At 39.9% G+C, this 27889-nt stretch overlaps 1 protein-coding gene across 1 annotated transcript in view; it reads right to left on the bottom strand.

The window, feature by feature from the left end:
- Positions 1–27889, bottom strand: part of VIPR2 (vasoactive intestinal peptide receptor 2) — a 63911-nt gene that overhangs the window by 13044 nt on the left and 22978 nt on the right. The window contains exons 3-7 of the mRNA XM_089533542.1: positions 19742–19849; positions 15704–15798; positions 4267–4361; positions 2950–3091; positions 701–851 (exon numbers count right to left, since the gene is read on the bottom strand). Of these exons, the coding sequence (XP_089389668.1) occupies positions 701–851; positions 2950–3091; positions 4267–4361; positions 15704–15798; positions 19742–19849 (591 nt within the window). The remainder of the gene's footprint in view (positions 1–700; positions 852–2949; positions 3092–4266; positions 4362–15703; positions 15799–19741; positions 19850–27889) is intronic.

The following is a 27889-nucleotide window of genomic DNA, read 5'->3' as shown; positions in this document are numbered from 1 at the left end:
ATGGAATCCTGAGATTTGTAGTCTTCAGCGGCTTCTGCCAAAGAGTGATGGTGCCTCACAAAACGCCAAATCCCAGAATTCTGTAGGATGAAGCCATGGCAAGTGGTATCAAACTGCATTATTTCTACAGTGTAGATGCACTTTAGGTTAGGCCTGTCCAACATGTGATCCAACCAAGCTAAATACCTTATATCATGGGCTTGATTCATCTTCTTAACTGTTTTTCATCTATCTATCTATTATTATTACGTTTATTTATATAGTGCCACAGACTCTACATAGCGCTTTACAAAGGAGAAAAAAACAATCCAAAATAAAAACAAAAGCCTGCCAAGGGCGCACAATATAAAACCACAAACAAGATTATAAAATTAATAAAATATTACTATAACAAGGTTAAAACAATACTATCTGTCTATTGTATCTGGATTGGTAAAAATAACACATTTTATTATATTCACATGCTAATATTATTTTGTTTCAAGTTTAAGAAGTCTGACCCAGCTGCTAGCACAGAGTGACTAGCGCTTGGAGGAGTTACTTTTTTGGACAGCAACTCTCAGAACTCCCCAGAGAGCATGGCTAGAAAGGTTTGGGGAGCTGCAGTCAAAAACAGTAACTCTTCCAAGATCTGTCAACGGCCCCATTTAATGTACAATAGGGAAAACAAGAATGAAAAAGATTGTATTGATCTTCTTACCCCAACCAATAAGGAGATAGATGGTGAAGTGTCTGTTAGGAGAGAATATGACCATGAGGAGGATGTGGAGATAAAGTCCTTCAACTAAGAGCCAATAAAAGTTGGCCATTACACAGTACTGGAAAAATACCAAGCTAGCCTTGCAGCCGACCTGGAAAGTTACAAACCAAAGATGAAACATTTGTGCAAAGAAATAGCTGTAACACAGTAAATGGCTTCCTTTGTTGAAAACCTTTTTTGATAGACACAAGTGCTGACATGAGTGACTCCCCCTCCTCTGAGATTCTCTATTGGTAACCTGAAAGGACCTCTTTCTATTGTTCAAACTCGGTTCAAAATGCAACTTCATAAAGAGAAGAAAGCTTGGATGAAAACAAATTGCAAATGCTTCGCAAAGATATACTGAGAATGATTTATTGGGTAGCTGTCTCCTAAAGTCTTAGCATGTGTATACATGTACATAATTATTTATCTTGTGCTTTTTCCTTCGAAGCAAATATCTTTTTTTGCTTTTCAAAGCATTACATTCCAGGAATAAAAATACCCCCACCACTGTGGTTGACCTGGAACAAGGAGGCAATATTCAAGACCACCAGTTAACCAGAAGTAATTTGGTTTAGGGAACATGCTCCCAATACTTTTTGAAGCTAGTTTATTCTAGAGAGCTGTGCCAGCAGCAAAAAATAGATCCGTGGAATGCATAACGACAAGAAAAGGCTGAAAGCACTTCCTGACTGTTATGTAACTAAACTGGGGTCAGCAGATGTAATTCTTTGTTGCAGATATTACATCACCTGGACATCACTGCAACATATTGATTCATACCATTTTGACTACAGTGATACCAGCAGTTTGGGCATAAAGTCAGAAAAAGCACAGCATTTCTTCCTCAATTAGCCAGAAATAAAAAAAAAATATAAATATAATCTGTCCCATTTACTAGAATTTCATCAGTCTGAATTTATGAAGTTAAAAAGGATGTCAGTTCCTGAAAATCTGTGTCACAGAAACATCAGCCAACCAAATTCAATTAAGAAAAAAAAATCCTGGATGTTTCATGCAGTGCAATTTCCTAACACAACAAAAATACCGCATTTCATTGGCAATAAAGTGAACAGAGTAGAAACATGAACAACCAAGGAATGGAAAAATCTTCCTACGAAGAAGATTTTCCTACTTGCTTCTTTCCAGTTAGCAAGAGTGAACAGAAGGTAACCAATCAAACATGAAACTGTAATACACTATCAAATCATTCAGCCTGGAAAGACTTGTCCTGACTAGCAGCTACTTTATGTTGATCACTCCTTGCAATGCTACATGATACTAACTGTTTTTTGCAAGAGCTGACAGACCCATAGCCTACCATTTACTATGCTATGACCCTATTATATTATGCCTGGTTTCTAACCTCATGCATGTATTCTCCAAAGTAAGCTCCTCTGTGTTCAACATGGTTCACTCCAGATAAAGTATATTTAGCATTATAGTTTTTTCTAAACTTAAAAAAAATCTTATACAGTAATATATTGTTTACATTATGTCAGTAAATAATCATACTTGTATCTTTTTGTGAATAGCAGTAAAGCAAATGTCACTATTTATCTTCCACACTCTGAATATCTTCCCCAATACTAGCACCATCCATCACTGCACATTTATTATAAATCCAAATGCAGAAAGTGCTGTACAATTATGCTGATCTTCCAGATTCTGTGAGATAGGTCTATGAAATTCTGATTTGCCCAAAAACCAGTGAATGTCTATACAACTGTGGAGATTTGAACACAGGTCTGAGGATCCACAGTCGTAGTTCTCTCTATGAACCTAGATTCACACCTCACCTTTTACATGTTGAGTTCTGATTAGTTCTATCTTTTGACTACTTGCCTTTCATACCAGCTCAACTGCCTTCTTCCCCATCCCCTTCTTGCTCCTATGTTGCCCAGAATATGGGTTGTGTCCAATGCAACCTGTCCACCAATGGAACAGAAATCCCACTAGTCTAAACTGCCCTCGTATTGGGCAGATTAGGTTATTAGGCTGGGTGTATTGGGAACCCTTTGTATCAAATTTTGGAGATTCAGGGGCACAGCAGGAGAGGAAGCATTGTGTGAGTAGAAATCAGCTTCAGTAGCATGGGATGGAGTGTGACCTCAACTATTGTACTACCATTACAAACACATGGGGGAGGATGAAGATATAGGAGACACAGTATGGCTATGGCCATTACTACAATTGCATTTACTTACCCAAGATGGTTGAACATCTGGGCACTGATCTGCATTAGTACTGGAATAGAGGATAGCATCCTTAACTAAGACAGAGATTGCTTTAAGGATGAACGACAGGAACAAATTCAAATGTATGTAGTTCCGAGTGCAGTGAAGTTTCCTACATGTGGAAAGAGAGACACTGTAATATCTGAAAGCTAAGGGCAGGTGAAGATTCATCTGCTCACTCTACAGGTGTTGTCTAGGGAAAAGAAAGATGAATGATGATGAGGCTTCGTTCTCTGAGTGAGCAATCTGTGCCCCAGGTGAAATGTAGTTGCAAATTCTTGTGTAAATCCTGAGATGTGTCTGAAAATACAATGGCAACACACTAATGGTCAGAAAACTTGTATCAAATCAGTTGCACCTAAAATTAAACATGTGCTATTTCTGAATGGTGAAAAGCTTCAAGCATTTAGAGCTCATCCAGGGTCTTTGAATGAGGTATTTGAAGGTTTAGGTATTTCTGGGAAACTTGAGGGGCAGGATCCTGTTGGTGTCATGCACCTTAGTAAATTCCCCTTTGGGCCATTGTTCAATGGATATATCCAACTCATGATTGCATAAGCAGAGTCCCACAAGTGTAACCATGTCACATGGGCCTAAATTAAACGGAGACATTGAGGACAGACACTGAATTAAATGGATTTACCTGCATCTTGACTCACCATCTAACAAATGATTCACAGAGTCTATTCTAGAAGGAGCTAACCCACCAAATTCTAGGCATGCACTTACACATTCTTGGATGGGATATACCTATTCAGCAGTGCCTTCAATGTATCACCTTCTTCATCAGGACTGCAGAAACAACTACTGTGCATTCCACATTTCACAATGGGGCAATAAGCACCATCGGCTGAACAATGTCAGTATTCAACAGAAGGACAATGTAGTTACACAACCATTGTGTAACTACATGAGCATAGATTTACGCTATGCAAGCATGATATAAGATCTTGGCCATGGTGTAAAAATGTATCTGAATTATTTGCAGATCCAAGCAGTAGTTTCAATACAACTCTCATGCTAGAGTTGATGAGGGCTCTGTGGAATTCAGATACATGGAACACATGTTGGGAATGTTATACCAGATGACAAGAAGCTACTACTATTACTTGTTTTAAAGTTCTTAGTATGACTACTTGTATTGTGTGATATTTACTTTGGCATTATTTGACTACATGGCACAAGGTATCTTGTGTTAACACATCCTATTTGTGTTTATTACTATTCACATTTTCTGTGATAGATATTTTAAAAAAATACTCCTCTTCCGTTGTTAGCCAAACTTACCTAAAAAGGCAAAGAATGATGCTTCCTGTAATCAGAGCAACTAGAGAGGCGCTGTGTCCAAGGGTGTAAATTGCTTTCACCAGAACATAGAAAATCTATGGAGGAAAAACCATTTATATTCAGCTGTTACTATAAGTGATCACAAACAGAGCATTTGCTAGTGAGTTCCAAAATTATGCACAGGATGGCATTTGTATCACTAAAGTATAGACCCTTTCCATTCCCTGGGGTCTTGGTATGTCATCAACAGAGGATGCATGAAGAGTGCTCACTCAGTAGCACTCATGCCTAGATGAGAGATGGTGGAGAAGGAAGAGGAAAGGGTTTCATTACACCTTGGTATAGTAATCTTCTCCCAAGTATATGAAGTGATAAATTGTGCCTGTTTTGCAAGTTGATGTCCATAGTCATCTTAAGATATTCTGATTGTCCTTATGCAAAGGACACGGTGATACCTCTCACTGTTCCACACATGTGGAAGCTATTATTATTATTATTAACCTTTATTTATGAAGCGCTGTAAATTTACACAGCACTGTACATGCAAACTTTTTAGTTAGATGGTTCCCTGCCCTCGGGCTTACAATCTAAAAAGACATGACACAGAAGGAGAAGGGAGTGGTGGAGGGAAAGGGTAAGAGGTCCAGCAGTTCCTCTCAACTTCCAAGGCCTGGACCAAGGCAGATGGACTGGAGGGAGGGCTTGGCTTCATAATGGATGGTTAATCTTCTACCAGGGAAAATACATACTCTCAAGTAGGATAATGCATATACAGTACATAGCAATGTAAACAGCAATGTACATAAGCTAGTTAAACCTCTTATTGCAACTTACTTCAGCAATGGTAAAGAGATCTTTCCTCTATCATAGCTGAGTCAACAGGCTTTACACACACTGTTGCTACAACTGTGGGTGTAAACCTTATATGGATCTTTCCTTATTGATCTGGAATGCATTATTAACTGTGTAAGGCTTTACCAGATACATGGCTCAATGTACATGCATTTCCACTACCGAACCTTCTCTTTTTTAAAAAAGAAAAGAATCCAGTCATGCAGAAAAGAATCAGTGTGGCTTTCTATTAATATGCTTGCTGAATATAACAGGCTAAAGTTAGCTTGCTTGCATTTTGTTTGACAGGGCGTTCTTTCCACATCAGAGCAAATTTCTCACTTCAGTTTAACAGAACAAAAAAGTTGTTAGCCAAAAGGTTAATTTGCTGCTTCGGGGTCTATGAAGTCTTTGGAATCCCATTGTAGCTCAGCATCTGTCTCTCTGGAGGGAGTTGTCGAGTCTGACAGTTGTGTTGCATTTGCACACTTGGCATCAACTGACATTAAACTAAATCTTAAGGACAGAAGGAAAGGCCTGTTGGACCAGAACAAAGGCCTAGTCTTTTTCTTGGCACATTTGCTGGCTAAGATGTCCTTCAAGAAACCCACACCAACACTTAAAATAGGGTGGGAAACCTTTGCCCTTCCAGATGTTGATGCCATTGTCCAGGCTGGATAACGCTAAGGGGTCCTGGAATACAAAAACATCTGAAGCGCCATTAGTTCCCCAGCACTGGTTTAAAAACTATAATACTATTGTAGCTGTATGTCTCCAGCAATTGGTATTCACTGGCATACCAATTCAAGAATATACCAGTCCCTCTAATCATATAGGTGAAGATATGGATTCTGTTGCCAGACCAGTCCCCCATTCTTTCTCTAATCCCCTTTAAAAGTCTTGTGGGCAATAAATTCCATGAATTAATCATGCCCTATCTAAAGAAGTGCTTTCTTTTGTTTGCCTGGAATCCACTGTCAGTTTCATTGGATGGCCCCCAAGTTCTTAATACACTGAACAGCACTGTGATGGACAGTTGTTATAATCTATTTATTTTGCCTTCTGAGAGCTGAGTGTTATGGAAGGCAAATTGGTGATTTATGGGAAGCAAATATACCCATCCTTGGCAACTAGTGTTGCAGCTCTGTCTCCCTTTGATAATGAAACAAAATATGAAATATATCGCTCTCCTTCCTAAAGCTTGCACAAGCTGGTGCCTCCATTTGCTGGGCTGTGCAGAAACAGTTTCTACACATTCCATTGTGTAGGTGTTTGTTGACTTCCAGGCTTAGGGCACTAGTAATGCTCATTGATGTCACACCATTTCCATTCCATGTGTTTCTTACCTGAGACACAAACAGTACAGCTTTCTTCTTATGAAACAACCATGAAATAATAGGCAATTATCACCTGACAGTATATTTACTTTTGTTTGAAAAAAAGGTGACTGATCTTTAGTGATATTTATACATTTATTGATTTATTTTCTGCTCTCTTCCAAAAGTGAGACTCAAGGTGGCTCCCAGCAAGATTTTAAAAAGGTGCAAATAAAAATAAAGTTATATTATTAGTACATAATAAAACAATTTATCATATCAGCCCCCCAAATAGCACACTGACTAGAGAAGTATTGATACCACCTCTCCCCAGTTAAAAGCCCCTATCTCAGTAGCCACTCAATTTCTGATAGACCACACAAATAAAAAGATCTCTGACTGCTAGTAAGAGGACAAAGGAGAGCTGGCTAGCCTAGTATCCATTAAAAGGGAATTCCTTTCAAGCAGCTACCAAGAATTTCTCTCTCATATCTCTCTGTGTTGTGAGGCTAATAGAAGGTCCTCCCTGCAGATCTGAAAGCTTGAGCACACTTGTATAGGAAAATATGACAGGACCCAAGCCATATGAGCCTTCATAGTTTTTAGATAGCATTTTGACTCACAGTAAAGCTACTATAAACATGTTGTCTGTCTGGCACATATATGTTTTGTTGTTATATACTACCAAGCCATCTTCGACTTATGTTGACTTTATGCATGATAGATCTCCAAGACCCCAGCCATCAACACCTCCACTCACATCTTGCAAACTTGTGGCTTTCTTTATTAAAGCTATTTCTTTAGTTATCTGGATTTATATCCCACCTTTCTCCCAAAATGGGATTCATCTGTCAAGGGGTCCATCTGTAATGTGTTCTTTCTCTTTTCCTACTGCCTTCCACATTACCAGGCATTATTACCTTTTCTGATGTTTCATCTCATGATATGCTTTAGAGTTTATTCATTTTAGCTTCTAAGAAAGTTCAGACTTGATTTCCTCCTGCACCCACTTTTTGTGCTTTTCACAGTCTGTGGTATGTATACAATTTTCTTCTAGCACCATTTTTCAAATGAGGCGATGTTCTTCCTTTCAGCTTCCTTCACTGTTCCAATTTCACAACCATACATAGAAACTGGAAATGCTATGGAATGCATGATTCTGACTCTGGTATTTATGATATATCTTTACAGATGCAAAGAAACTTCTTTAGTTCTTTCATAGCAACCCTTCCAAGATTTAGTCTTCTGATTTCTTGACTACATTTTGATTAAAGACTGAACAAAGCTATAGATAAATATTTAACTATTTTGCTGACTTCATCACCCACTTTAAAGTTATTTAAACCATCTGTGGTCATCAATTTGGTTTTCTTAATATCCAGCCATAACCTTGCTTTTGCACTTTCTGCATTAACTTCATCAGTTGTCGTTCTTTCATCAGTAGTCATTCCAAATATTTATTTTCTGCTAGTAATATGGAGTCATCTGCGCATCTTAAATTACCAGAGTTCCTTTCTCCAATTTTCATACCGCTTTCCTCCAAGTCTAATCTTAAACAATATTTGTTCAGGAAGACTTTTACTAGCCAGTAGCAAGTACTTTGTGTATACAATGTTTAGTGTTATTGTTTCTCGAATTATTCTCTACACTAATTGCCCATGCATGCAACTATTCTTTCATAACTTAATAACAGTTAATATTTGCTAGTCAGTTGTTTGATTCCTTCTTTCCAAGTACATTTTTTTTACTACTAAGAATGAGAAAATACCCTCATGGGTTTCTGAAAGGATCCTTTTAGGATGCACGTGTTTCAAAACCACCACCAGCATAACAGTGAAAGCACCATGGGAGAGCAAAGATAAGCAGATAAAGTAGAGGCAGAAAACCAGTGCGAACAATACCAAAATGGGTACTGAATATAGTGACATGGCCAAAGAAACTGAAAAGAAAATGTCCAGAGTATAACATGATGCAAGAGGGTTAAAAATAGTGCTGTCTTATGTAAGCTCCTTTGTGAGAGTTCCCTAGCAGCTCCACACATCGAGGCGTTCCGATTTGGAGTTCTTCATCTCTTCCAGAAAATACAGTATCTCAAAAAGCCTTGACAGTTTTAGGTAGAAGACAAGGAATATAAAGCAGATGTGAAAAACACTGTGTGTGCCCAAGACATGCTGGCTGATGTACCACACAGGAGGAAAAAACTGAATTAATTTTTAAAAGGCAAACAACAGAGATACAAATCATACTCTGATTATGGGAGTAAACTGTTGCATTAATCAGCCATGACACAGGAATATGCTCTCTATGTTTACATCTATCGATGATGTAGTTCCAGAGTGAAATAATAGGTGGTTTAAGTGTTGGACTACAACTTTGGAAACCAGGTATTGATTTCTCACTTGGCCATGAAATCCACTGGGTGACCTTTGGCAAGTCACATGCTCTCAGCCTCAAAGGAAGCCAATACCGAACCATCTTTGAAGAAATCTTATCAAGAAAACCCCATGATAGGTTTCCCTTGGGGTTGCCATAAGTCAGAAACGACTTGAAGGCCCATGACAACAGCAGCAGATGGGCTCTCCCAAAAACCTTGATGGTTACCCTCTGTTTGAGGACAGAGTTGTGTTTGCAACACAACATTTGTGGGCTATCAAAACTACCCATCTCTCTCAGGTGTGGCAGGATACGACAATCCCATTGTTAGCACTGAAGTAAGATTCAACTACCAGTCCAGATGTCTCCTCAATGTGGGATGAGATAAAGTGTCTTCTTGTCCTTCATCGCAGCCAGCATCCTATGAAATCCCTGGATTTGCCATTTTTAGGGAGGCGTATCCTCAGCCAGACAGCTTGATTGTCTCATCAAACTACAAATCCCAGGATTCCATATGATCTTGCCAAGGCAGTTAATGTGGAAACATAGCACAATAATTATGTAGTGTGCAAGGACCCCTAGTTCTGTGAAAGGACCATAGGTGTGAAAGATGGCCTACATGAGGCTCAGCTGGACCCTCCTCCATCATCTTTTTGCCAACAGGCAAAAGTATTTTTATTTAGGCAGGCCTTATTTTTTACACTGGCGGGGCAGATGGAGCTTTTAATGGGACGTGTCGTATCTTTAACTTGTGTGACTGTTTTTTTTTAAAAAAGAACTATTGTTTAAATTTTTGAAAACTTTTGGATTAATTCATTTTAGCTGTACTTTGTTTTAACTTGTTCTAAGCTGCCTTGAAGCCTGTGCTGGGACAAAGATGGAATATAAATTCAATAAATCAATGCAATCCCACCCTTTTTAAAGAGACCTGCTCATCCCAGTAAAAAAGAGATAACAAAAATAGGGAACGGATGTATAGGAGAAGTTATGGGGGCCTGTTTTGTACTGGGAGATTTTTTGATACAGATAATCAAATTGTAATCTGGCAGTTCTGTTCCAAAAGCACATGGATGGTGTGTGTGGTGTGGAAACATCCAACTTCAGCCTTTGAATAAAATGGAACATACATTGGCATTATTGTAATTAATTAAAAGAAATAATGTCATGTCCCTCTAGGGAAAAATCTTTTTGTGTGCCAGCAGATATTACTAGGTGACATTATGGCCACCAAATACACTTTCTGTCAGACATCAGAAAGAACCATAATCAACTGTCTTATCTTCCTTCTACTCTGCAATGTGCTATTTTAAAAGACGTGTGTGCATTATGTGATGCACAGAACAATTTTTAATATAAATGATTTTATTACTTTATTTTAGAGATAAGAAGCTTGACAAAATTCATTCCAGGCCTAGATGCTTCATTAGCATATTCATTTCCCTGTGCTTTAATTTGGAAGGCAAGAAAGTGTGATCAAATACAGTATTCTATTTCACCCTTTCCTTATAAATTAGAATGTTAACTCAATTTTTAAAAATTGGCTATGACAAAAGAAAACTACCATATATACTCGCGTATAAATTGACCTCTTGTATAAATGGAGGGCAGGTTCTGGGGCCAAATTATCGATTTTGATATACCCTTTAGAGAAGTCAAGGGTGAAACTTATGCGCATTGTAACAAAGGATGTAAAGGACGAAGTAAAGGAAAACAGTGCCAAAGAACTTAGAAACTTCCTGTAGCTTCCCTAAAGGCTGGATGGATGATGAAGGAACTGTGGTAAATGTTGGATGTGTGATGTGAGGACTGTGTGTCACCAGGCATTGGTGGGGCTAAGAAAATGTGTGCGTGTCAAAAATGAATGAAAGGCAAGAATTAAGGTACTGTATTGCAGTTTGGTGTGGTGTAGAGGTATGTGTGTTGGACTATGCCCCAGGAAACCAGAATTCAGAGAAAGGAGCTGCATCCACACTGCAGAAATAATCCAGTTTGGCACCACTTTAACTGCCATGGCTTAAGGCTATGGGATTCTGGGAAGTGTAGGTTGCTGAGGCACTAGAGCTGAGCCTGCTGAAGCTTGATTCCTAATTGTTTGCCCACCATAATTAACTGCAATCTTTTGTTTGTTTTTGCTGTCTCTCGTCATTCTGGCTTTTAATTATGTTTTATTTTTATTTTTTATCTGCACCTGCTTTTTAACTGTTTTATTGGAGGTTTCTTTCTTTTTTGCTCATTCTTCCCTTCATATCTGGTGCATATTGCTGCTTTTTAAAAACCAACTTGAAACTTTTGATGTCTTCAGCCTTGTCTACATGGGCCAAATAAAATGGTCTCATCCCATCCTCATGGCAACCTGCCTTAATGACACAGGGCCAAATCCTCAACTCAAGTGTGGATTGTCTTCAGGACATGAGGTCAGTTTTGCACTGAAATAACCCCCATCTCTCCATTAAACCAGTTTTAAGAATCTTACCTTTTTGCCGTATTTTGCAGGAAAACCTGTAGCACCCTGTAGCAATGCAAAGGCATCACTAAGGGTTGCAGGGGGCACAGACCTGTAATGGTGTGCCTGTGTAGGTTGTTGCAAGATGGAACCTCTGGCCTCCTGCTGCCAAAGTCTTTGCAGGATCTGGCCCAAGTTGCCAAAGTCCTGGAAGGAGCAGGTATAAGTCAACAGGCACAGCTGGCTCTACTAATGCAAGGCAGCTGGAGCAGCTGAAGGTACAGCCATTTAAGGGCTGCATTGGCCTCACAACCCTTGCCACAGCAACATGGTCTTCTGTGTTGCCTGTAGCACCAGGTAATATGCAAGAGAGGAGTATACAGTTGGTGGGGTGGTACACATGACTACTAGTAGCATCACAAAGGGTATTGCCTCCCTTTCTCATTTACTCAGCAGACATGCCAGATTGTGAATGGGACTTCCAAAGGCTGAAGTACTGCCCCCTTCAGTAGTGGCTACTGTTGCGGGAGTGCTTTCCATTTAATGTCTGATGCAACAGCCATTGCTGTTGGCTACTTTCTGTCCAGAGTCTGATGTGGGTGTCTGGAAAGAGCTGCAGGGCAGCTGTGCAAGATGCTGAATGGGACTTGCTGAGGCCACGGTGCTGCCTTCTTGGCAGAGGTCACTACTAAGGGAGCCATGTTTTCTGTTCAGAGCCTGGTGCAGCAGCTAAGCCAGACTCTGAATAGGGGCTTCATAATAATAATAATAATAATAATAATAATAATAATAATAATAATAAATAATGTTCATTTATATACCGCTTTTCCAAATTAGATCAAAGCGGTGTACAACAGGAAGTTACAATACAAAGTCAAAATAAAACATAACAGGCCTCTCTCCCCCTCAAGATGGTGGTCGGAAGGAGGGCTCTTAGTCTTTCAGGCCAGGCCTCTCTCTCCCTCAAGATGGTGGCTGAAGGGAGGGCTTTTTCTTCTTTCAGGCAGGCAGTTGGAGCTTGCCTGCCTCTCTCCCCTCAAGATGGTGGCTGAAGGGAGGGCATATGTCATGGCATGCCCCCCCTAGCAGTCATCTGGCTGGATGGTAGGTTGCCAGCCAATGGGGCAAGCAAGGCCATGGAGGGAGGGAGGGTGGAACAGTCTGCAGCTCCCCTGTGGCCCTTTCTGGGCAGCCTTTCATCTCAGCAAAAGTTTTCAAGTCTATTAGAAAACTTTAACCCCATTCTTACTCTTTGCAGGATCATTTCAGTCAATCACATATTACAACACAGAAACGTCAAAGCAAATTGTGGAAAAAAACTGTACTTGATATAGCAAATCTGAGGTCACTTTTGGATTTAGAATGCCAAATTACTATAAAACCAGTGTACTTTAAAAAAAAAAAGTTTTTATGTCTCTCAGTTTTGCAGGCCTGTGAATCAGTCAGCCAATTTGGGAAGGATCTTGAGAACGTCCTTTCAATCAGTTAGGGTCCAATTCATCCAGAGGTTTTCTCCCATAAGTTTCTTCAAATTAAGAGGAGCTATTATGCTCTTGAGCAGTTGTTATTCATGTCAAATGAGGCTTGAATCTCCTGGTGGAATGAGTTCTCTATCACCAAGGCTGTACTTTTTAAAGGCATACATCCCTTACAAGGCACCAACACTCCCAAGGAGCAACTAAAATCTGAAAACTTTTATATCTGAGAAGACTATATATAGAAAAACTGCCTTCCAGCTGGAGGACTCAGGATGTTTCCATTCTGCTTCCTTGAGAACTCTGTATTGTTTAGCCTTCTAAAATCCCTTAATTAATGAGATCCGTACATGTGATTTATTTTTTTTTAAAGGAAAGTCTCTTGGTAATGTAATTAGAAAGTAACATTTAAAAACAAGAAAAAGAAAAAAAACTTCTGAAAGGTCTGCAGCTACTATCACATGTACACAATGCCCAAATATTACATTCTGTGTCTATGCCTCCATAGATCAAAATTAGAAAGACCAGAACTAACAATAGTTGTCAAAACTCACCAGAGAAAATATGGCTGAAGTCTCCGCCAAAAGGTCCCTTTTTAAATATATATTAAGCAAAGGGTCACAGGTACAAACACAATATGATATATTTGTAGGTCATAAACCTTCAGACTGGTATCCCAAAGCTATTTTGGAGTGACTAAACATTTCACAGATACAGGAAAGAGACTAAAGTGGTGGAATTATAGTTGGTGAGCACAGAGAGAGACCCGATGAAATGATTGTTCTAATTGTTTTATTCTGATGAGCTAGTTTCTGTCTAGCTGAAGAAATGCTGAGAATACCATGGACAGCCAAAAAGACAAACAAATGGGTCCTTGAACAGATCAAACCTGAAACCTCCCTGGAAGCCAAGATGATCAAATCGAAGTTGTCATACTTTTGCCATGTCATGAGAAGGCATGACTCATTAGAAAAGACAACTCTAGAAAAAATAGAGGGTAGCAGAAAAAGAGGGAGACTGCATGCCAGATGGATAGACTCTATTAGGGAGGTCAGGGGTATGAATTTGCAGGACCTAAGCAGAGCAGTGGAGGATAGATGTCTTGGAGATTTTTCATCTGTAGGGCCAACATGAGTTGTTTGTGAGTGACTCAAGAGCTGTTAACAACAAAAGTTTTCTACCTGCAGGTCATCCATATGAGAACACTTATGCTGTCTCAAGTGGTCCAAAATTCTACTACCTCATTGTTCCTGAAGCTCTTACTTTCAGCTAACCTGCCAAGCTGTCTTTTCTAGTGATCCCTGCATAGTCAAAAAGAACAACTGTTACTCATTTCCTTATTTATTTATAATAAAATTTAATGATAAATAAATACACACTTTAAACCATTTGCCTTGAAGGGCAACCATGTATAAGCATCATATTATCCAAGTAGCTGTGTTTTGCTCATACAATAGGCCTTTGGTATCCATTGGGGTTTGGTTCCAGGATGCCGAGTGGATACCAAAATCTGTGGATGCTCAAGTCCCATTAAATAGAATGGAGGAGTAAATTAGGGTCCCTTATATAAAATGGCAAAATCAAGGTCTTGATTTTATACTGTATATACTCATGTATAAGTCTAGAAATTTTAGTTAAAAAACTGAGTCAACTTATCCATGAGTGCTGTAAGTACTGTACTTTAACACTTCCTAGTGAAAGGCAGAAATGTAATCTGTCCTGGAATCACTGACCCTCCTCTATTTTTTCATCCATCCAGACTTTATTTTGAGCACAAATAGTTATGCCTGCTAGAATTTTGTAAGTTCTTTGGCATTGTTTTCCCTTGCATCATCCTTTAGATTCTTTGTTACATGCCGCTAGATTTTACCCTCAACTTTTCCTTGGGTCATATCAAAATCAATAATTTTGACCCCAAAACTATATCGTCAAGTATATATGGTATATTTTTAAATATTTTTAAGCATGATGGTTGAATCCATGGATAAGGAATCTATTGATATGAAAGGCCGACTGACAGTGCAAATAGCAACCATGGTGCTCAATGGCTGAAACAGTGTAAGGGAAAATAATTAACCCAGCACCATAGGTTCCCTTTCCAAATTTATTTGTCTCAACTCATCCATAGTTAGTATTATTAGTTTCTTTTAAACTGTGGGAAATAACACAATTTCCCAAATGCTGAAATGGGATAAATTGTCAACTGAGCCAATATAAATTGAAGTTTGGTATGTGGTGAATTTTACCAAGTCATCTGAAAAGCTTTATACAGTGGCACAGATGGGGCAAAATAATTTTAGATTAAAAACACAAGATTTCAGATGCTGACAATCAATTCAGTGTGTTCTTAAACTTACTGGGCAGGATTGTAATTTCCAGAACATTCTACCAGTGTTCTAACATTTAAATCTTACTGATAGTGCTGACCCAGAAAAAACTTAGTTGTTTGAATCATATGCCTCTGAACACACCAGTCTCATCTGATTTCAGAAGTTAAACACCATCAGGCCTGGTCAATATTTGGGTTGTAGTTTTACCAAGATATTCAGGGACGGCTAAGAAAGAATCCTGCCTAAAAACATGGAGCGTAACTACCAGTCAGAGGTGACAATACTGAGCTAGATGGACCAACAGTCCTACTCACTATAAAACAGCTTTTTATATTCCTATGTTCCTCAAAATACCTAGGAGACTTCTCTTGACTTATGTATAATTAAGATAACCCGGAAGTGTCTTCAAGGTTTATGCTGGCTTGCACCAGCTGAGATAAAACTGGTCTGGGTAAAATTTAACATTAATTTTTAATCAGCTTTTAATGTTTTTAATCCATTAAACCATTTAATTAACAGCTTCAAACTTGGAAGACATTGAAGGACTAGGATCAGAAAATAATGATTTTAGCTGTACTGTGTGCAGTGGAAACATGAACATATTGTGCAGTAAAGATGGTACTTTGGTACAGTATTTTTAATTCTGAATGGCAACATAAATTGTCTTACCGTGCTGTCCTCTATTTCTTTGTATCCACAAGCAGATATGAAATCTGGAAATATATCTGACCAACCATTGTTTGTACAATTTTTGCTGATATTTCCTTTAAAAAAAGCATACCAATGTAATCCATAAACATCTAGCAATTTTCCTCAGCAAAGATTTTTAATTAAAACCAACAAGATCTATAAACCTACATTTATTAAGATCAGGAGCAGTGAAAAGCTAGTCCCACCAAACTAACAGAACAGACCTCCCCAATTGGGTGTCCTTCTGATATGCTGGTCTCCAACTCCCGTCATTCCCCAAATACCAATGACAATTGCTGTGGAGGGATTTGTAGTCCAAATTATTTGGAATATGCTAGAATTGGAAGGATGGGATGAAAAATTCCTCACTTTTCCATTGTTTAGTCGTGAAAATTATTATAAGTTCAGAGAAATAACAGGTCTTTAGAAACTTCCAAGTAACTTTGTGTTGCTCAGCAATAACTGACCTGTACAGCATTTTAAAAAAAATATTTGGCAGATGTGTTATTAGCTTCCAGACTTTGAGAAGACTAATTTGGGCTTAATTATATTTGATGTGAAAGTAATTTGAATAAAATTGTCTCCATAAAGTCCTTTCACTACTCTACGCTATTATTTTAGATGATACTAAATGATCTGGGGCAGAGTTATCAAAGCCTTCAAGTCTGGTGATGACAAATAACTAGCCAAAGGAATGAATGGACCTCTGACACACAGCACATTTCAATTTTGTTTATGATACATTTTAAAAGCCGCATCCAATTATGGGAGGAGAAGTTCTACAGTGCACAACACATTACAGGGCTTCCCTATTACCCTCCCAGAAGAGGAAAAGAAATCATTTTGAGCTCTAACGCGTAAATAGGCACCCATCATGCATGAAATGTATGAAGAAATATCTTTATTTGTATTAAGCCCAAAGCCTTATCAGGGGTAGTTGGTGCATCTGCTGCTGTATGGGTGGACAATCTACATTGAACAGATACTCTCCAGTTTCTGGGATAGGTTACAACCCTGAGCACCTGCAGGAGGAACAGCGATACAATCAAGTGGATTTTACAGCTGTCCATGCTCTAATTCTGAAATAATATGGGGCCTAATCACAATGCACAATTATAGCAATATATGCCACTTTAACTGCCATGGCTGTGTCCTACAAAGTCCTGGGGTTTGTAGTGTGGCGAGGCACTAGCACTCCTTGAGTAATTTTAAATGCCCCTCCCTAAACTGCAAATCCCAGAATACCCTAAATATGTGGCTCATCCACATATTATGTCCTAAAGGCACCAGATCCCATCTGATCTTGGAAGTTAAGCAGGGTCAGCCTTAGTTAGTACTTGGATGGGCGGCCACCCATGAAGACCAGGTGCTGTAGGCTATAGTTCAGAGGAAAGAATTGGCAAAACCACCTCTGAGTAGTTCCTTGCTTAAGAAAAGCCCTTGAAATTCACGGGGTCACCATCTGTCGAGAGGCAACTTGAAGGCACATGTGCATACATGTCAACCACACAACACAACTATAGCACTATATTCCACTTTAACTTTTATGGCTGTAACCTATGGCATCCTGGTATTTGTGTTTTGTTGAGGCACTAGAGCTCTCTGACCAAGGCATTTAACTCTTCATTTAACTCATATGTTGTAAATTAATTCATAGGCTGCAAATCTCAAGATTCCACGAGATGTTGGATGAGGTGAAGGAGAAGGTGGTACTCTTTCATCCCACATAGAGGACCGTCTGGAGTTGCAATTTGACTGGTATTCTAAATGCCCCTCCTTAAACTGCAAATCCTAGGATTCTACAGGATGTTGCCATGGCTGTTAAAGTGGAACCTTACCACTATGTCTGTGTAGCCTCAAAGGGTGCACAATCAGCGGACTAGGTTGGACAATACTTGCTCTCAGATCCATCCCCAAACATGGGACAGATAGTAAGAGTGTGTTTTCCTTCCTTTTTGCAGCACATACTTGCTCTGCCTTTGATCCCAAAGGATATCCTCACAGGGATGTGATATTCACCTAGGACCTATACCCACAACGGACATAGGTTCAGATTGGTAGGAATGGGGGAGAACTGTGTTCGGTTGTAGACAACTTTATAGGATTTGAAACTTATGAAACCAAATGCAAGCCTGAATACAGATATTGATCTGTATATAATCAGGAATCTGTACATTTGCAAGCCTATGATCCAAATCACATACAGCCGGCCCTTCTTATACACAGATTTTTTATAAATGGATTCAACCATCCACGGTTTGAAAATGTTCAAAAAAATATATAAATTTCTAATATCAAACCTTGATTTTCCATTTTTTTTATAAGGGACACCATTTTGATCTGTCATATTTAATGGAACTTGAGCATCCACAGATTTTGTTATACAAGAAGGATCTTGGAACCAAACACCAGCGTATAACAAGGGTCCACTGTACTAAAATAAATACGTATGTTGGAATAATACGTGCAAAAAGGCAAATATTTGGGGGAAGGGGGAATGCACACAAATGTGCCTTAGCCCAAGGGCAGACAAAATGTGGCTTGTGGATCACACACAACCTCCACAGTTGATTTTTTGGTCTCCAGGAAGTTATGTGATTTCCAGGTCATTCCCTGTTGTAAAAAGGACCCTCTTAGGCCTACAATGGCTCATTCCCCCCCCCCCCCAAAATAGCAAGACTTCCCTCATGTTCCCTAGGGGTGTTTGAGAAGGAAATTCTGGTTTCTTTTGGAAGGGTAAGGTGGGTGTGTGGTTCTCCAAGACTTCTTGGGGGTTCAGTGTGGCCCTCAGCCTCTGACAGTTCCCAAAGTGTGGCTTAGCCAATGAGCAAAATACGTACATTTGGGAAAATCCCTATGGAAATATGTACAAATATCCATACAAGGGAGGAAACCCTTTGCAATCTACGACAGGGTATGGATACAGTTGGCCCCCAACCTTTGTGGCAAGGATCCCTGCAAAGTGGAAAACCCACAAATATAGGCCACTATATTTTTTTAATCTGAGAGAATACTTCTTTAAGCATTTGTAGAGCTTCCAGTGCGATTCTATGGTCAATCTCTGCTGGAATCATGCTGGAAGACCTACAAATGCCTAGAGAGAACATACACTGGGCCCTTGGTATCCACTGGGGTTTTGTTCCAGGACCTCCCATGAATACTAAAACCCATGGATCTCAAGTCCCATTACATACAATGGCATAGTAAAATGGTGTCCCTTATATAGAATGGGAAAATCAAGGCTTGCTTTTTGAAATATATGACCCGTGGATGCTTGAATCAGTGGATAAAGAATCCATGGTTGTGGGTGGCCAAATGTATTTTTTGGTCATGTATGGGGAAATGGCGGAGGAGGTGTTAAATAGAGTAATTGATGGATAATCAAATCCATGAATGTTTAGCCTGCAAATATGGAGGCATAGTTGTATATATATGTATATGTGTGTGTATGTTTTTCTATGTGGACTGGGGTTGGAGTTGGGGGTAGACATTTGGAATGCTCTTGTTTTCTGCCATGTGAATAGAATGGACAGATATTATACAACCTGACCCATAATCCATACACAAGCAAGCCCAACCAAGCCAAAGGCACTCCACCAAGAACGTAACAGCTGCTCAACCAAGCTTTGACCTTATTTGCCAGTCCTGGAAAGGTACCCAAACCAGGTATGGCATGGATCACTAAGTGTGTCTGGTAGACTGGGATTGGATCGATGGGTCACATATTGTACCAAGTCACCCATTTTGTGAGAGGGAAACAGTTATAGCAATTGTTCAGGAATCTTTCCTTAATGCAGACCTGAAGGCTGTGGCTGCATATCTATAGAAGAATGGATATGCAAACTAGCCATCTTTATTGACAGTCCCAATTATCTTGTGACACAGTATTAATTGCAGCCCCTGTTCAATCTATATCCATAACCAAATTTTAAAAAATAAGTTATTGAATTTCTTGCTATTAATACCAGTTCATGCAGAGTCTTTTAGCTTCAGTCATTAAAAAGGAATTTGAAATACCTGGTTTGGTGAAATAGTGGCTGAAGATTTTTGGACAAGGGACTGTCACAGTTTCTCCAATTTCTGCAGGGTGCCAGCAGGTAAGGTTATCCCAGATGCCAAGACATCCTGGAAAAATAAGCAGATAGCATCCAATGTGAAGCATCTTGAGTGAAATTAATCTTTCCAAAATTGCAACCAAGCTGCTTAGAGCCCTGAGGTCTTTGTAAGGGATATAACTTAACAAAGCAAAGTAGTTCTCCTTCCTTGCCACAATTTTTCAGACCACTATGCTATGTAAGATGTATCCATATTTCCAGTTAGTACAAGTTGTAAAAATAAATTATAATAAATACTTTGAAAATAAACACTTTAAAATACATGGCTTTCTTTCTTCCTCTAACGACTGAAATCTTCTTGTATTTTTTGTTAAGTGCAGTTTTGGTACTTAACAAAAACATACTGTATAGGGCGGGTTACAGACTGCCCATTTGGGGCGGGCTGTACCCGCCCCTTTCCCCAGTGTATCAGGGCCACTGAGGCCCCGATCCACTGCTTTTCAGGCTGCGGGGAAGCGGCAAAACACCGCTTCCCCGCAGCCTGAAAAGGGGTGTCCCTGGGGCTTCAAGCCCCAAGGACACCCCGCAGCGGCGGGGAGAAGGAGAAAGGGGCTGCTTGGCCCCTTTCTCCTTTGGTCCGCTGGGCGCAGCCATGTGAAGGCTGCGCCCAGCGGACCAAACCAGGAAGGAGCTTCGAAACGGAGCTCCTTCCTGCTCCGCGCTAAAGGCGCGCCATGCGCCCTGGCGCAGAGCAAGGACGTCACATCTGTACTGCCCTGTATAGAGACAGCGCGGCTGTGACGTCCTCATGGCAGCGGCCGTGTGGAACGGCCGCCGCCATTTTGTGCGCGCAGAGAGCGCACTAGGGTTAGGGGGTGCGGAAGCACCGCCCCTTTCTAACCCTGGTACGCGCTCCGCGCATACTAAAGTGCCCGTATGTAACGGGCCTAAGTCATGTATAAGTCGAGGGCAGGTTTTGGGGCCAAAATTAAGGATTTTGATATGACCTAGACTATGGCTTTTGCAGGGACGTAGCCAAGGGGGGGGTTCTTGGGGTCTGGAACCCCCTTCCGTTAGATAAAATGAATGGTGTGTGCTGCTGCGCCGCCGCACCCAAGCCCCATTATACTGGTGGCACTTAGTCTGGACCCCCCCCCCCCTTCCTAAAATCCTGGCTACGTCCCTGGCTTTTGAGACCAGGGTTCAAATCCTGGCTTGGCCATGGAAACCCACTGGATGACCTTGGACAAGTCACAATCTCTCAGCCTCCAAGGATGGCAATGGCAAACCCCCTCTAAAGAAACTTGCCAAGAAAACCCCTGCCTTAGGGTTGCATTCAACAACAACAACAACAACAACAACCAGCCTTGAACTTTAATGTGATGTGATAACTTGGTGTGATTTTAATCCAGACAGGTTGACCAACATGCACAAATGTCTTTTTCAAATTCTTCACAGCTTGATTCCTCTCGTCACTCCTTTGAGTGGAAGCATCAAAAAGCTGCCACCAATGCCATTTCCCTGCCCAGGCTTGCAAAAAGGTCAGAAATGGCACCATGGCAAAGAGATTGGTGTTTCTTTTAGGGCTCCAGGGACAGACTAAGCTCTCACCTTTCACCACCCTACCCAGGGAAGAGGATGGTTCCTTCTTTAAATAAGAGTTAAAGTACAGCACTTACACTGACCTGTGGATAGGTTGAGCCAGGTTTTCTGGATCAATTTTTTTGACTAAAATTTCTAGACTTATGAACATACAGTTGGTCCTCCATATCCACAGACATTTTATCCACAGATTCAACCATGATAGCAGCCGCAATAGACTTTTCATTATGAACTGGCCCAATCTAAACCTTGAGGCCACCAAAATCATACAAAGGGAGCCAGGAGCTGTTTGTGGCACAAATTGTTGGATCTGGCATATAAGTTCATATGCTAGATTTAGCCAGGGACTCATCGTATAAGAATTATGATCAATGCATTCTTTTTTCTTCTAGCTTTGGGAAAGAGATGTCCATCCTCACTGTATTATACAGAATTACAAACAAAGGACATTGACCAGAACATTTCTCATCCAGCAATTTTAGCACATTCCAATTCATTGCGGATGTGAGTGGTCAGTGAACCGTCCCTTCTGTCAAGAGCAGCCAAATTCCACTCTGTCCCTGCAGAAGTGCCCTTCTGTTTTATTATCATTTCTCTGTTTCTTTCCAGACAAAAAATTATTCAGGAAGAAAAGGCAAAACAGGTGCATAGTATCATTTGATTCCTAGCACTATGAACCTTCCATCCAGAGGCACTCTTGAAATTTTATTTTTATGTTCTCTAAATTAAAGTCAGCTTGTAACGGAAAAACCACAAATGAACCAAATCAATTGCAGGGAAAAAAAACAAACAGAAGTAATCAGTACAATACTCAGTTCCTAAGAGAATCCTTTTCCTGCAAGTTCATTACACTAGAACCTCTGGCAATATTAAAAAGGAAACATTGAGCGGAAAGCCAAATTCAATCACCGAGCCTACAAAAATCAACAGTTTTCTTACCTGTGCACAATAGCTTTTAAAGTGCCAAGCTGTCAATGAATTTGGTATTCTAACAAAGAAAAGGGAAGCCATGGAGGCAAGGTTAAAAATTGTATAAGACTATGTCACTGACAGTAATCTAGCTTCCAACGTTTCACCAATGAAAACTGGGACATCAGTGGCTAAAAGTGTGGTCAAAAAGGTATTACTGTGATGAGGAAGAACACAAGCTTTTGCCTGAGCCTACTGGGAAGGGCAAGCTTCCATTCCATCCCCTCTCCTCCTTCCTGCTGAGTTAACTGAGTGCAAACTACTTTTGCACATCAAACTCAGTTTGCAGTTTGGAAGCAAACATCTACATTTTGGATTCCAAAAACACAAATTCTCAGGATACCAAATCATTTGCAACATTAGAAAATGTGTAGTAAAATTCTGAATTATAATATATACAGTAGATCTACCTATAAGTCAGGATAACCATTAAAATAAAGGGTGGAAAAAACCAACAACAATACAGCCTTTCTCTTGGGTACCTAAAAAGGTGATTCTGACAATCTAAATCAGATTTCCAGACAGCGTAATAAACAAATGCCAGTTGGCTTATTTCCTACAGGATTTCTACAGCAGGAACTCAAGCAGCGTTTTGTCATGAGCACACTAATTAACAAGATATTGTGTTCATCATCTTCCCCCGACACACACAGGATGAAAATGATCACACAAGCAATATTATTGCACCTTAATTTATGTAGTTTCCTTTATTTGTATACTGTATTTAAAAAAACACAATTAAAACAGCAAATTTTAATGAACCATTTTAGCATACTCATATACTGTACCTATGAGTAACACATTCTTTTAGAATCATATTAAAAATGACTTAGTAAGAGCCCAGGAAATAAGCAGCAATATAGAGATTTTCTGTATGCTTATTTGCATAGCAATGAACTATGCCTCTGAGGGTGAGACAGTGTAACTTACCCAAGTCACGTAGTGGGTTTTCATGGCCAAGCGAGGAATCAATCTCTGCTCTCCAGAGTCATAGTCCAACATTCAAACCACTACACCATGCTGGCTCTTACTATGTCTTACCATGTATATGCAAACACAGACATTCCAACATCTGGGGAGAAATCCAAAATATTTCTGGTCCCAAGCATTTTTGGCACATGATATTTAACTTGTATAGCATTATAATTCCACTTTGACTGCCATGCCTGTATCCTACAGAATCCTGGAGTTTGTAGTTTGGGGAAGCACTAGAGTTCTCTGGCTGAGATTTCTAAATACTCCTATCAAAACTGCAAACCCTAGGATTCTACTGGATGGAACCATGGCAGTTAAAGTTGAATTGTAGCACTATAACGTTGTTGGGCAAAAGTGCCCTAAGACAAAGTTATGTGTGTGTCTGTGACCTCTCCTGCTCCCCTTTCATCCTCAGATTCCAGACGTCCAAGCCAACATAGGTAATGGGCAGAGCCAAGTCCAAAACATCCAGAGGACCAAAGGTTGAGAACCACTGCCTTTGAGAACCTAAACTGGCTTGCTTCCCTCGGGGCTAGTGGAGGGCACAGTCCTATTGCCAGTATTGAAGTATGATTCACTTGCCAGTCTGAGTGGCATCATCTTGCTCTTTGCTTGAGGCAGCAAAATGGCATTGGTCTGGCCCTCTTAGAAAATGTGGATTGTTGCTGATATATTTTTCAGAGGCTTAAGTGCCTTCCCAAGTAGTACACACCAAACATTTCTGTGAACAAATTTCCTTTCTAAAAAATGGAATGGAATCTGACAAGACATAAAGTTCAGATTTTATGTTGTATTTTGGGAATAAGATCCAAGTCCATCTCTACTCATGCGTTATTAGTCAGGCATGACAGGGAGTGGCTTACATGGGGAATATACACACTTTTGTTATTTTAGCTAGGAAAATGTAAATGTTACCTTATACCACCTCATATCATTGGATTGTCTAGCACAAGATTATTCTACCCACATGTGGGTGCTGTGTTTTTGTTTTATTTATTTTATTTTGTTTTATATATTTTATTTTATAAAGTTTGCCTCTCAATCAACCAGGGCTTCCAAGATGTATAGTAGATAATTTTTTTATAATATTAAACACAGAGAGATAAAACATTTTAAAACAGATTAAAACAAGAACCACTACTTCTACTGCTACTCTTCCTCCTCCTTCTTGGGTGCTTCCCCTTGGCTTCTTCTGAGGCCGAGAGAGGCTAACTTGCCCAAAATCATCCAGTGCGTTTCCATAGCCAAGCAGAGATTCAGACTCATCCTAGCATCCTAGTCCAACGCTCAAGCCACTAGACCACACTGACGTTCTTTTATATAAAAGATATAATGTAAATATTCTAAAGAAGTAAGGTGAGGGAAGAGCAAAGCCCACTGACTGAGCAAATAAAAGAGATTGTCAACAGGTGGTATTTGCAATTAATTAGGCTCGAATAGGAAATTGTGGCATTGTCATTTGCAAAAAGCAGATTTCTCCAGCCAAGTGGAAGTGATGAGGATTGAACAGGGATGGACAACCTTTGGTTCTCCATTTCTTCTTTGATTGCAACTGCCACCAGACCAAATTCAAACAGTCACTGATGAGAGATTATGGCAGTTGTAGTTGAACAACATCAAAAGGGCATTCATGTTGTAGAGTACCAAAATAATGGAAGGTTTCCCCACTGTTAATGATCTTTCTGAAAAAATAATAGAAAGCTATCTCATAAAGACTTTGGCACTTGTCAGATTATGTGTATGTATATGCGAGCACATACACCTGCCTTCAGATTGCTTGGCAACTTATGTCAACCCCATGAATTTCATCTGGTTTTCTTAGGCAAGGAATACTCAGAGGTGGTTTTGCCATTCCTTCCTCTGAAATATAGCCTACAAAACCTGGTATTCATTGGTGGTCTCCTATCCAGGTATATATGTGGACATTTTGATATTTTTTTTTATCTTGCATTTTATATGTTGTAATTTTGTAACTGTATTTAGTATTCTATTAATAGGGTCAGCTGACTAATCAATAAACTTGTTGTTGTTGTTGACTCCTATACAGGGACTAACCAGGGCTGACCCTGCTTAGTTTCCACAGTCTGACATGATCTGTTGCCATTAGGGTATTTAGGTCCATGTCGTATTGTACACACCTTATTTATATTCAGTCTCAGCAAAACTGATTTGTGAAAGAAAACAAAAAAAAATCCTTTAAGACTGGCAAAAACAAATTGGTGAATAATGCAGTAGAAGTAATTATTTTGATTAAGCTGATTGTATATCAGACACACAGCAATTACCTTGAGATAGTGAAAGTGGGCTGGAAACCAATGTTAATTTGTATTATCTATTTTAATATGGAGACCTTGGCACTGATCTAATGAGATCCTTTGAGTGTTCTTAAATCCTGAACCACAAATTACTGCTGAAAGGCCTCCAAGCTTCAAAATAACTTGCAGCACAGCATGAACAAGCTATTTTCTGAAAGGAAAGGCCCACTGCAGGTGCAAAACTCCCCATCCAATTCTGCAGCACACTAGCCTGCACTTTTAATATTTTTCTCCTTTACTTGTACACTTTTAATTTGATTTCTTGACTTAGATTGCTTTATAATGTTTGCTCTTTGTTGAACATTAACTGGTTTCTCTTAATGGGAAGCACTGTGTGTTGAAATATGATTTCCTGTGAAATGCAATGCCATCAAGGCATATCTTTCTGAAGATGTAAATGCCAGACTCATTGTTTAGTATAAATCCAGACCCACACACAAGACCCAAGCTTCTCATGAAGATAACAGCTTCCTCTGAGATGCAAGGATCCACATATTCCACATTGCTCCAAGATTGGACATTGTTCTGTGTGGAAATAGCATCAGATCCTCCAGTTCTTGAATCACAGAATCAGAATTGGAAGAGAACACGGAGCCATCCAATCCAACCCCCTGCCATGCAGGAAAAACAGAATCAAAGCATCAACAACAGATGGCCATCCAACCTCTGTTCAAAAACCTTCAAAGAAGGAGACACCACCACACTCCGAGGCAGCATATTCCACTGTCAAACAGCTCTGACCACCAGGAAGTTCCTCCTGAGATTTAGGTGGAATCTCTTTTCCTGTAGTTTTAACCCATTGCTCCTAAGAGATTACCACATGCCTCTTTTCGCTTGATCCAGATATGGACACGGGTGAAAACAGATCTTATTGCACCCCTCCATGCCCAAATCAGCCACATTGTGTAACCGGACTCCTGACATACTTTTCAAAGAACAATACTTTCCCATTCTTTGAAAAGTATGCCAGGAGTCCAGATTGGGTATGCGATGCAGGTGAGTTGGGCACCGAGGTGTGCGATAAGATCCGTTTAAGCCCGTGCCCACATCGGGCAAAAAGAGGCATGCAATAATATCTCTAGTTTCTGGAGCTGTGGAAAACAAGCCTGTTCTTTCTTTGACCTTATATTTCTTCCTGCTGAAATTCATCTTGTTGGCATTAGCCCAGCCCTTTAATCTATCAAGGTCATTTTGAATTTTAATCTTGTCCTCTGGGGAATTAACAACCCCTCCCAGTTTGGTATCATTTGCAAATTTGATCAGCATTTTTTCTATTCTTTCGTCCAAGATGCTAAATAGCAAAAGGCCCACTACAGATTCCTGTAGCATTCCACTATCCCAATGTGGCATCCTCCAGAGGATGGTGGGAGCTGTAGTCGAACACTAGAGTGCGCCAGGTTTAGGAATACTGCCACTTCAATTTGACTTCAACCAACGTTCATCGGAACACACTTCCAAAATTAATTCTCATTACACTTGGTCCTATGTTTTCATGGGCCATCCATTCCGCCCCCCTGCCATGCAAACGGAGGCTTGCACATAGTCAAGCCTCATAGGCTTGAATGGGGCACACCCCCATTGCAAAGTCGAAGGCTTTCATGGCCTGCATCCATTGTTTTTTGTGGGTTTTTCGTGCTATGTGGCCATGTTCTAGCAGAGTTTCTTCCTGATGTTTCACCAGCATCTGTGGCTGGCATCTTCAGAGTTGCCAGCCACAGATACTGGCGAAACGTCAGGAAGAAACTCTGCTAGAACATGGCCACATAGCACGAAAAACCCACAAAAAAGATTTAATTGCACCTCGCAGACTAATATACAGATCAGAAGACAACTATCCTTCGATATATATACTTCCCTCAACTGTATATAGTACAAAAATACACCTGAGTTTTCATCCAAAGCACTGAATGTACGGCTTACATTCACAAGCCATATCTGCAATATTCATGTCATATATTCACAAGCCATATGGAATATATTCATGAACAATTGTAAAATGGAACAGAGTGAATTGTGCTTGAAAAAAGCACACATTATATAAAGGGAAACTGACAGGTTCATCCATCCCCATTAATAATCTATTTGACATTATGCCTGCTGCATGTATGCTAATTTCCAGGTCTTGTTTCTCTAAAAGCAAATGCAGCCTTACTTTTTCTCAGCTTGAATGAGATATTTGCATAACAGGACTGAAACATTATTGTAGCATCATTCTTGTAGGGGACTGAGTGAGACAGCGACAAAACCCT

This window comes from Sceloporus occidentalis, unplaced genomic scaffold, assembly GCF_023333645.1.
Source record: "Sceloporus occidentalis isolate IW3139 unplaced genomic scaffold, rSceOcc1.0.p SCAF_7, whole genome shotgun sequence".
Classification (NCBI taxonomy): domain Eukaryota; kingdom Metazoa; phylum Chordata; class Lepidosauria; order Squamata; family Phrynosomatidae; genus Sceloporus; species Sceloporus occidentalis.
The sequence above is the reverse complement of the archived record's forward strand: the minus strand, read 5'-3'. Positions and strand labels throughout refer to the sequence as shown.